We start from the raw sequence: 10,658 nt of genomic DNA on the forward strand, positions 1-10,658 counted from the left end.
AAAAATGTGTTGGGGTGTTTTGTGTAAGATGTAAAAAAAAAACAAAAAAACAACAACATTGTGCATCAGTGATGGGCATGTTGATTTACATGCATGTGACAATACATAGCCAGCAAAAGTGAGCAAGGTGTGCATACAGCATAGGTGAAACATTGGTGAATTTGGGAAACAAAAATACAAACTCAATGTCCCATGCAGTAAAACTCATTTTCTTGTCACCTAACACACCATTAAAAAGCGTTACCTCACACGTTTTCTTTTGCAAATGACACATTCAAATTAAGATGTGGCAAAAACAAGGGAAAAAGGTTCACTAAGACATAATGACCTGAGTGGATGTGTGCTACATCCAAATAAATGTAAACTTTCACGAGTGATAGAGGTCGTGAATGAGGGAATGATCCATTAGGAGATTTAGAAATACACACAAAAGAGTGGATCATTTCTGAGAACGACAAAGCTGAAAGAAAGCTTAGATGTTTTTGTTTTTTTCAATCAAGCTAACATGCTTCAGAGAAGTCCCAAACAAAAAAAAAGAGATAATATTGACTTGAAGAGAAATCCACATAGGCTATGTTCACCTTGCGGCTCAATTCCCATTATTGTCCATACGTATGTGTGTATATGTCATTATTTTAGGACATTCTAAACAGCTTGATTGCGTTTTTGTTTTTTTTCCTCTCAAATCCAACCTGGGCAACTTTCATATGTGGTCCAAGATTTTTTTTCCACCACAGTGTGAATGACCAGAAACAGAAAAGCGAGTGTGAAAATTCTCCTTAGGGATAGTCACGTGCCAAGTCAGAGTCAAAAAGTTAAAAAAAGTGCTCCATTAAAAACTTGTATGTGCTTCGGGTGTCATTTGCGCGGTGTCACAAGAAGTTGTGGGGAGAATTTCTCCCAAAGGTTAGTCTTCCTTTTTGTTTACGGGGCTTTGAGCATTCTGGAAGACAAAAGAGCACAGGAGGAAAAGTCGTTGTGTGGGAATAGCTGGCCTTAGGCACATGCCAAGCTGCTGTTAGGAAAAAGCATTACCTGAAGCACGTGATGTTCTTGAAGCAGTTTGTCATACTCTTTGGCAAGGCTGTCCGTTTGTTTCTTCAATGCCACCGCATCGCACTCAGACTTCTTCAGTGCTGCACACAGACACACGTCGAAGATCAAAACCCAACACCGGAAGCAATTGCTCCGCCGAGGTTGAACCGACAATGTAAGCAAGGAGGGGGAAAAAATCGTGAGGCAAAATTCTTTGTTTGACCACTGTGGCGAGAGACTGTTTGTCCAACCAGAATTGCACTAACCGTCTTCTGAAGCCTTCAGTTCTTCTTTCAGTTTCTCCACCTCTTTCTTCAACAGCTCCATGCCCTCTGCAGTTGCTGCATCTCCTGAGCCTTCCATCAGAGTCTGGAACAACATGGCAAGCACAGACTTTTAAAAGCCAGGTAGTATTGAATTATTCATCAAATGTGCATACACTGATGTTTAAAGGAGCCTGTGGCTGGTTGGTATGCGCTTGAGTGGAGGAGTACCATTTATCTATTACAGATTATTACTCTATCTATCTATCTATCTATCTATCTATCTATCTATCTATCTATCTATCTATCTATCTATCTATCTATCTATCTATCTATCTATCTATCTATCTATCTATCTATCTATCTATCTATCTATCTATCTATCTATCTATCTATCTATCTATCTATCTATCTATCTATCTATCCGTCCATCTATCTGTCCGTCCATCTATCTATCCGTCCATCTATCTATCCGTCCATCTATCTATCCGTCCATCTATCTATCTGTCCATCTATCTGTCCGTCTATCTGTCCGCCCGTCCGTCCGTACCTTCTTAAGCAGCTCGTTGTCTTCCCTGTACTTTTTGGCAGTTTTGTTTGCAGTGTCAGCCTGCGCCTGCAGTGCAGCAGTTGTCCCAGATACTGAAGCCAGTTGATTAATCAAGGTGATCACTCGCTTCATAACCCTTTTTACAGATAAAAAGAAAAAAAAAAAAGTTGAAATTGACAGGTTTATTTATGCTTGATCTGGAAGTAAAGACTCACAGCCAGAGGAAGACAGCGAAGCCCGAGATGTAGAGGTTACGCTGGGCACGGAAAAGCTTCATGTGCATGTGGTCATGCATGTTGGGTAGCAGTTTGGCGTCCGTGCCGAGATTTTTAACCGAGTACTTTCTCACCTCGCGGACAGCATCTATAAAAGGGGGAACACACCAAATTCTACCATCCTCACTGTTTGTATACATCAATATATATATATATATAAGAAATGTAATATATTAGTTTTAATGAATCCTAAACAACTGATTGCCCTTACCGAGGAAAAGGACAATAAGTATGATAATCATTGTAAGAAAGACTTTGTTCCAAAAGCGGGCAACTGGGCTCCAGATCCTCAAATTTAAAATTCTCTGCCACCTGAAACACACACATGCATGGTTACACGCTAGCACTCATAAAATCACCATGCATTAATGCCTTTATAAATGGGGGTACACCAAAAAAACAGATATATAAAAATCAAATTTCCCTGTGGTGTGATTTAGGATTCATTTGAATTAGCAGACACTTTTTTGACACTCAACTCCTCAATTTGCGTCCTGGAACAGCGCAGTTGCTTGTTAAACGTGTGCATCACCTCTTAGCTGAGATGAAGGGCAGGCAGAGGATGACAAGGACGCCTATCTCCATATAGAGGAAAAGGGCCACAGCAGTCCATTGTAGCGTCATCTTGAAGGGATGAGGTCAATTTAAAAGAGGGTAAGACAAGCGCACACTGGTTTAACAACCTTCTTAATCTTGCAACAGGTTCAATGGAAGGCGTGGTCCATTTCCACTCAAAGTTCTCTAGCTGTTTGTCAACACTTCATGGCTCAACATTCTCTGAGGTTTAAGTTAACATAAGCAACGCGGTCTCAAGCAACAGTGACGTGAAATACTCCTCACAAAAGAAAAACAACTCACAGAAAGAGACGATCGCAGCTACAAGTGAAAATCAATCGCACTTGTGTACTTTTTGTGACACTCAAACTTCCTATCTATTTCAATTAAAACATAAGAACTTCATCAAATCTGCACCTGAACAATATGGCGTGTTGGAATGCAAATAACTAACGAAAAACACACTTTTAAAACTTATTCTAAAACAATATTAAGAAGGTGGGAACTTACGTCTGTCGATTCTCTTGCCACACTTCCTGCTATATGGAACTATGCGACTTTTCCGGTATAACATATGTTTTCCGCTGCATCCTTTCAGATTAAAACTTAATACATAAAAACACGTGTGGGTTCCAGCAAAATATCCATCCATCCATCCATTTTCTATACGGCTTGTCCGCATAGGTTGCCGTAGCAACATAATTGCTGTCGAACTCGAGAAATACGCTAATTGCACATTTAGTTCTACTAAATTGCTCTTATTTTGAAGGGACCTTTATGAATTCCGTCCAGTCAAAATACTGTAATTGATTTAATAGCTTTCTTATGGTGTTTCTTTTAATATACTGTACTTCAAATGAATCCCGTAAATGTGTAAACAAATGGAATTGAAACCTTACAACTGGGTATTAAATCACATGTATTGTTTATACCGTTTTATATGATGACTTGTAAAAGTCTATGGCACAACAAACAAAACCTAATAAAATTACATCAACAAAGAGGGGTCAATCTACTGTTTTATTATGTGCATTATTACAAGTGACCACAGATTAGCAAAATGAATGAGTAGTGTTTAGCACACGTGCCTCACAATTAAAATGTCTTTACTCCGGCACAGTACCAAAACTTCAAATAATTGGCTAATCATGCCATTCAGTCCATTTTCTATTGCTTGTTCCTGTTCAGTGTGTATAATGTGTGTGAATTGTCACCTATAGGTGCCCTGCAATTGGCTGGCGACCATGCCAAGGTGTCCCCTGCCCCAAAGTGTGCAGGGATATGTCACGCCTGGTCCTTTATTCAGAGAAATTCTATAGAAAATGTTCATGTTTCCAACTCATGCACTGAACCATATGTACTCTGCAAGTAGTCTATTACAGCGGATGTGCTGCATAAAGAATTGAATACTTTTCTCTCAGGCTGGGAGCTAACCCTCTCAAGCATGTAGATGAGATGATTGTGGAAGCACGTAAATGGAGTGCCATGTTGGACAGAGATGTCCACCCAGTCCCATATGCATTCCAATGGTGTATCTTCATACCCTGCGAACAAGGCCGGGTTAGCCAGCAACCCTCGCGCTACCATCACACCTAAAACAAATCAACAGGAAATTGTTATATACGAGTACTTTCAATAAAGTAATTTTGACTAAAAATAAAAAAAAAAGGGGTTCACCATCAACACCAGTGAGCTGGTGAATAGACTCCACATCGCGTAGGTACTTGATGTCCCCGTTGGCAATAACCGGAATGGACACGCTGTCTTTGATTGTCTTTATGGCGTCATAGTGAACTGGCTGGTGACGCTCCTCCGACGTACGACCGTGCACTGTTATCCACGATACACCTGCTGACTCCACCTTCTGGCACAGGTCTACTGTCTTCCTCAAGTCGTTGTGAATTCTACAAAAGTCAATTTAACTATTAATGTGGTTGTTTTTTTTTTTTTTTAAATCATGTATTTTTAATAGCTTTCTTTTACCTTATTTTAATGGACGTTGTATAGTTTGGATTGGCCACTTGGTTCTTGACATGTCTGATCATGTCTTTAACCAGTTCTGGCTTGTTGATAAGGCATGCGCCATATCCAGCAGACATGGCCCATCTGAAAACAACAACGATTAATGACTGAATAATGACACCGTAATCCGTTTAGTCGTCTATTCTAACCGAAGCTCGTCACTAGCTAACTGATGCGCTGCGAGTAGAACCAAGTTCGCATTCCCTTTGCGTCCGGCACAGCAAAACTTTTCGGGACCATCTCAGCATTTCAATCATCAGAAAAACTGAAAAATACGTGATTCTCAATATTAATGATGCGCAAAAAGCTCATTTTGACTCACAAACTGCAATGTAAAATGGATTGTTTCGAGACTTGAAGTCCATTGTTAAATAAAGCAAAATCATTTCAGACAGCAGCCAGTGGTACTATAGGTCACCTTCATTTAGATCAAGTGTGGGGAATGAATCAGCAAACAGTATGCAGTGTTTAATAATTGTATTATTGTTGACATGTGTATTATCACTGCCCAATGTTTATGCTTTATTTTTAAAATGGGTAGATGTTCACCTCTGGGGACATCCACAGTTCAGGTCAACTCCATCTGAGAAAGGTGCAACAGCGCACGTTGCATCAACCAGAGTCTGAGAGTCGTGGGCAGCAAACTGCACAATCAGAGGTCTGTCACCTATGGCAGACAAGGGACAAATGTCAATAGTACAGTTTACACAGTTGATTATTCGAGCTTAACACAGATGAATTACACCTACTCACACTCATTTGTGGTGAATTCACTGTCTCTGGCTTTGATGGATCGCACAAAGTCAGATGCAACTATCATTGGAGTGAAGCAAATGTCACAATTGTACTTCCTTACCAACGACCTGAAAGCCAGTCTGTGGAGAAATCATAGCACGGGGGTTTATGATTCATATTCAACTTCATTGAATAAATATTGACACGACTTTGGCGGGAGTAAACGCGCAGAAACAAAAACAAATGACACTTACTTAGAGTAACGAACCATTGGCGCACAAATTTTCACCACATTTTGTTCTTCAAAAATGCTCATGACGCTGTTTTGGTTACTGGTCTTCATCCTTTCAAAGGTGTAGCGTTAGCACTTAGCTAACGTCGGTGGCGGTGCCCGATTGTTGCCACCCTATCACTTTGCCTTAAAGTACTTCAAATCAAACACAAGCACATTATTGCTAACACGTACTTACGTTACTAAAACTGTGGGTACGACCAAAGTTTTTGCTCCGGACACATGTACCATGCACAACAGGACTTCTCGTCCACCATGCGGAAATATGTGGGCGTGGTTTATCAAATGAGGTAAACTAACTATTTATTACTAATACAAATGATAATAATGGTAAAAAATAATAATTGCTTACTTGTTAAATACTTACAAAAAAATTGTGACAGGAAAGTACAAAATGCAAAGAGTGTTAAGATAAAACGTCTTATGCTGCGTTCAAACGTATCGTAAATAATTGACCGAAACACTTCAGTTCTACGTTGCAGCAGCTAAACAAGTTAAAAATAAGAACATTCAACTTTATTTCAACATGTTAAGTCATGACATGTTGAAAAATAAGAACGGCAATTTCAACATTATCAACAATCGCCGATTTTTTTCTTTCTCAATAATAGCCCGGTCCAGTTTCCATAGTGTAGTGGTTATCACGTTCGCCTAACACGCGAAAGGTCTCCGGGTCGAAACCGGGTGGAAACACTCTCACGCTTTTAGAGAGAATATTGTTTTGATTATTAGAATTTATTCCCAACAATTCGATGTTCCGGATTAATGGAAGTTAAAACAAGTTTAAACAATTACACTTCACAGCCACTACGAGGCGCTCTAGCACTACAGAAGAAAAATTGCAAATTGGTTCATTCCAAATGTCTTATATACATGATTGCGCAGCAACTTTGTCAATTAATTGGTGCAAAGCTTCTTTTATACATTTGTCTATACTATAGTTGATACCGGGCGCAAATTACAGGGATTATTTTTTTTTTAATTATAAAACATCTATATCTCCCATCATCTATCCTGTATACCATTTATTCTACATCAAATTCAAAACTTGGTGAGCATGAATGATTTTATTTCAAAATTGGCACCAAATCAATAGCAAACATAAGAATGAAACAGTGAGGCATTCCGCAAATACTGTATCTATTGACAAAATAAATTTATCAGATGATAAAATCTCTAAGCTTAAAAAGAATAAATACAAATTTCTCTTGTGGAATGCAGTGTTACTTTTCCCTTGTAGGCCAGTGAGAGATAAACAATACTGTATTTGTCACTTCAATTAAGACTCGTGTTCCATCCATGTCACATGCACAATTCATGTATACAAAAGCTTACTCGTACTGAATGGTTACTCTAATCCAAAGACATGAGTATTATGCATTTGTCAATGTCTAAAATAAAAGCTGAGAAGAGCTTATTCTGTGCTAATTTAGTGCAGAAAGGCAAGAAAACAAAAGTAAACAAAAAACCTCATAGCTAATTACCCTTTGTACAGTGTGGTTATCTTAAGTGATTTCTTAGCATGCACCAAAACCCTGCACGACAGTGAATTCCGCTCCCTTTCCTTAACTAGTACAGTTGTCATCATCTTTGCTCTCATTAAAAATAATGTTAAACATCAAGCAGTGGCCAACTTGATGGGAGGCTTCAATGGAGGGCAAGTCATTAGCCTTCGTAGGTCAAGATCTGTAAAAACACTTGGACGGATACAATATTTCTGGAAATTAATATAAAGGTCATTTCTAATGAACGATTCACCCACTGGCAGAATTATGAAGACATGGAATGAAGGGGTATAAGCTCCACTTTAGACTATGTCTACATTTCTGCTTTATGTAACACAGCACATGTGATTCAGGACCGATGCCATTGAGAAAATGTTAACGAGCAACTCAAATGTAAAGACAACGCAGCAGGGTTAGCGACAGCCAGCCAAGGGGTACGTTACAAAACAGGATTGATCGAAATGACCTCTTCAGTCTTACTGAGGTAGCTTCCTGCTGCCAGCAACTCCACACTGGAGAGGAAACGTCTGGCTTCTCGGTGGCGATCGTAGCTCAGCTCTGTGACATACTTGGTGCTCATTTTCTTGGGGTAGATAATGGTGGTGCTAGTAAAGCTCTGCGGCCTATGGCGGGGCTGGAAATTCAGTTGTGTCTTATAATGACGCCAAGTGCTGTGGGACACGGCCGTGATGGTTTGCGTGCAGTGTTCTAGGGCCTGACCCCACGGCTGCAGGTCCACATTCTGAATGAAGTGGCGGTCCGAGTCATAGTGCATTGAGGAGGTGTACCTGGAGAGGATAGAAGGTTATTGAGCTGTCTGCACATCTGGACAGTGCTGTTTTTATTCCGCTCAGCAATCCTTGAACTGCCCCTGCCAATCTCAGGGCAGATGTCAACAAACAAGCATTCACAGTTCACACAGCTTATCTTCAATCAACCAAACAATCTTATATTTGGTCTGAGGGAGCAAGACTGAGTACCCGCAAAAATTCAAGGAGAAGAAGGATGCTGTCGAGAGTCGACCACTGAACCTCAGAATACAAACCCTTAACACGGTTGACAAAATGGATAGATTGAGGAACTTCTCAAAAAAACTAACCTTACTTCTTTAGGAGGTAAAGGCTCAATTGCTATACCTTCCCCATAGGACCAAGGCTGGAAGGACCCAGAGGGCAAAGCTGAAACCTGCAAAATGCATAAATACAATTAAATAAGCACGTTAGATTGAACATAGTATGTATGGTCCAATATAAGTGAGCCAATGAGTTCATTTCATTTAGTTTGGTGTGTATTTGAACATAGACATATGTACACTGACATACGTACAGCATAAAATTCATAGCTAATGCTCAATGCCCATTTCCACTGCAGATGTGCTTTAAGGCAAACAACAACAAAAAGTCATATTAGAAGTACATATTTAAAGCAAAAGCATTGTATTCAATTGGGGAAATCTGACAACCTATAATATTCACAGACTTATTTTCGTTTTACATGTCGCAGCAATGCTATATCGAATACCCCTGCATAAACTGTTAATGCTAATTAAAGTAACAATTCTGCTTAATAAAATAAAGAGCTGCAAACTGGCACATCATTATTTGATAATTGCCTAGGTGGTTCTCAATTTTTTGCACTAAGCACCACATAAAGCAAAAAAATATTTAGCTCTCTAAGTATCCCTTTCATGACACATGATTAAAGGAACAGTGTGTGAAAGTTTTTAGATTTCCAATCCATCTAGTGGTGAACTAACAGTATGCAAGAAGCTAACTTTGAAGCATATGCATTTTTAAGCAACGTAAGCCGACCACGTATTTTCTCAACAGAGGTGCAGGCAAACTGTTATCACAAACAACTTCTGGTATTCCAACAGGGGACAAAGTGAGAGTATGTTACACATGTTGTAGTCATTGATCCAGCAAATTGGGTGATTGTTTCCTTCAGGTATTTGTTGCAGAAAGATGGTGGCGAGACATGCCCATGTTCTGCGCTGTGAGGTGTAAAACAAGCAATCGATAGACCTAGGATGTTGATGTAATAAAACAGATTTACTTGCATATTATTAAGATGAAGTGTTTTTAAACAATGGAGTCATATAATTAATTTGGAAATAATTGGGTATATTTTAATTTTTAACATCTGTATCAATATAGGCAATTAGAAACCCATTAGAGCAGGGTCTACCATTTTGGAATTTTTGGATTCACGTCGAAAGTTTGTTCCAGAGCCAAGATTCACTGGACCGTGTTGTCAACAGGTAGAGCATTTCAGAACACCGGTGCCAGGTGATAGTGGTCCTTTACAACTTTGCATTTCTGGTGAAACTCATTATTGATGCATACTGACTGAGAGAAAAATGATAAAAATACTATGAATCTGTTACCCACCCGCGATTCTTCTTCCGTCGGTATCGGACTCACGCCACGGGCTAGTTTGTCCTGATGCATTAGCCAAACGCTGGGGCTCGGGCTTGGCGGTAACCCGGAGTCCGGGCTGTCTAGCCCCCTGTCCGCCCGGCAGCTCATACCCAGCGGGTCCTCTTCGCAAACATTTGGAAAGTTCAACCGTCCGACCATTTCCTTTTCAAGTGAGAAGTTGTGATACAACAGCAGCCGGTAACACTTATTGCAAAAGAGGACTATTTCCAGAATGCAGCTTCCCCGTTTTGCGGCGCTTTTTGTTTACGTTCCCCGCGGTCACGTCTCACTGGTTCCCCTCCCGAGCTACTTGCAAGGGTGCTTGCAATGAAGAAAAAAAAAAAAAGACAAAAATTCCCACTAACCTTTTACTTAAGTCCTTTAGCACAGTCATCAGAATGCTCACATTTGTATATACACGTGCATACTACATTTTATCACCGGACAGGGTAAAGTTAGACATGACTTGAATAGACCCGCGGCTGAGCTTCAAACATTTCCCTATGAGGTCGTTCATACATTAAAAGAGAGAAGACACGCCCTTTGAAGGATATTTCTCGATGCTGATTGGATGAAGGACAAGAAGAATTAAGATAGAGATATTTATTTCAAACCCCACAAAAACAAAAAAAGCAAAAGGTACGGATTTGGCTCATCAAATCAAAACAAATTTTACCATACACAAATATTGATAAGACAATGCAGATGACTGAGGGTTAGATTAAAGTATTAAAGTTAGTAGTGTAGTTTCTGTCAACAGTCAACTCATTACAAACAAACAAACAAACAAACAAACAAACAAACAAACAAACAAACAAACAAAAACGGCAAGTTTTGCACACACGGAAGACAAAAGTGACATTAGGACTCGAAAACTAGCAGAAAATGAAAACCCAAAAAAATGGGTTGGTAAAGTAGGTCCAGGGATCATTAGAATTTAACTCATACAGATTTTCAATCTAATTCAAAGTGGACGTTACGCTGTTTTTAAAATTATGTCAATTGC

The 10,658-nt window shown here is 39.6% G+C and overlaps 3 protein-coding genes and 1 non-coding gene across 5 annotated transcripts; 1 reads left to right on the forward strand and 3 right to left on the reverse strand.

The window, feature by feature from the left end:
• Positions 1-32: 32 nt before the first annotated feature.
• On the reverse strand, positions 33-3,289 carry bcap29 (B cell receptor associated protein 29). 2 transcript variants are annotated; one of them, XM_085916247.1, is made up of 8 exons: positions 3,189-3,289; positions 2,656-2,747; positions 2,335-2,435; positions 2,064-2,211; positions 1,849-1,984; positions 1,302-1,404; positions 1,036-1,136; positions 33-943 (listed from the first exon to the last, which is right to left on the reverse strand). In XM_085916247.1, exons 2-8 carry the CDS (start codon positions 2,745-2,747, stop codon positions 908-910), a joined length of 717 nt encoding a protein of 238 aa, XP_085772373.1. In that variant the 5' UTR covers positions 3,189-3,289; the 3' UTR covers positions 33-907. The 2 variants fall into 2 exon arrangements, with proteins under 2 accessions (XP_085772373.1, XP_085772374.1); XM_085916248.1 differs by lacking the exon at positions 3,189-3,289 and adding an exon at positions 2,982-3,178.
• Positions 3,290-3,684: 395 nt separating this feature from the next.
• dus4l (dihydrouridine synthase 4-like (S. cerevisiae)) lies at positions 3,685-6,071 on the reverse strand. Its single transcript, XM_085916295.1, has 7 exons — positions 5,906-6,071; positions 5,690-5,779; positions 5,454-5,575; positions 5,250-5,367; positions 4,662-4,784; positions 4,356-4,582; positions 3,685-4,270 (listed from the first exon to the last, which is right to left on the reverse strand). Exons 1-7 carry the CDS (start codon positions 5,956-5,958, stop codon positions 4,005-4,007), a joined length of 999 nt encoding a protein of 332 aa, XP_085772421.1. The 5' UTR covers positions 5,959-6,071; the 3' UTR covers positions 3,685-4,004.
• Positions 6,072-6,347: 276 nt separating this feature from the next.
• trnav-aac (transfer RNA valine (anticodon AAC)) lies at positions 6,348-6,420 on the forward strand. Its single transcript has one exon. It is a non-coding gene; the product is annotated as a tRNA-Val (tRNA).
• A 336-nt stretch (positions 6,421-6,756) lies between these two features.
• Positions 6,757-10,205, reverse strand: rflnb (refilin B). The gene is made up of 4 exons (XM_085916135.1): positions 10,018-10,205; positions 9,623-9,814; positions 8,332-8,417; positions 6,757-8,020 (listed from the first exon to the last, which is right to left on the reverse strand). The coding sequence occupies exons 2-4, from the start codon at positions 9,809-9,811 to the stop codon at positions 7,672-7,674; spliced, it is 624 nt and encodes a 207-aa protein (XP_085772261.1). The 5' UTR covers positions 9,812-9,814; positions 10,018-10,205; the 3' UTR covers positions 6,757-7,671.
• Between the last annotated feature and the right edge of the window lie 453 nt (positions 10,206-10,658).

This window comes from Syngnathus leptorhynchus, chromosome 7, assembly GCF_054491065.1.
Source record: "Syngnathus leptorhynchus isolate UIUO chromosome 7, UIUO_Slep, whole genome shotgun sequence".
Classification (NCBI taxonomy): domain Eukaryota; kingdom Metazoa; phylum Chordata; class Actinopteri; order Syngnathiformes; family Syngnathidae; genus Syngnathus; species Syngnathus leptorhynchus.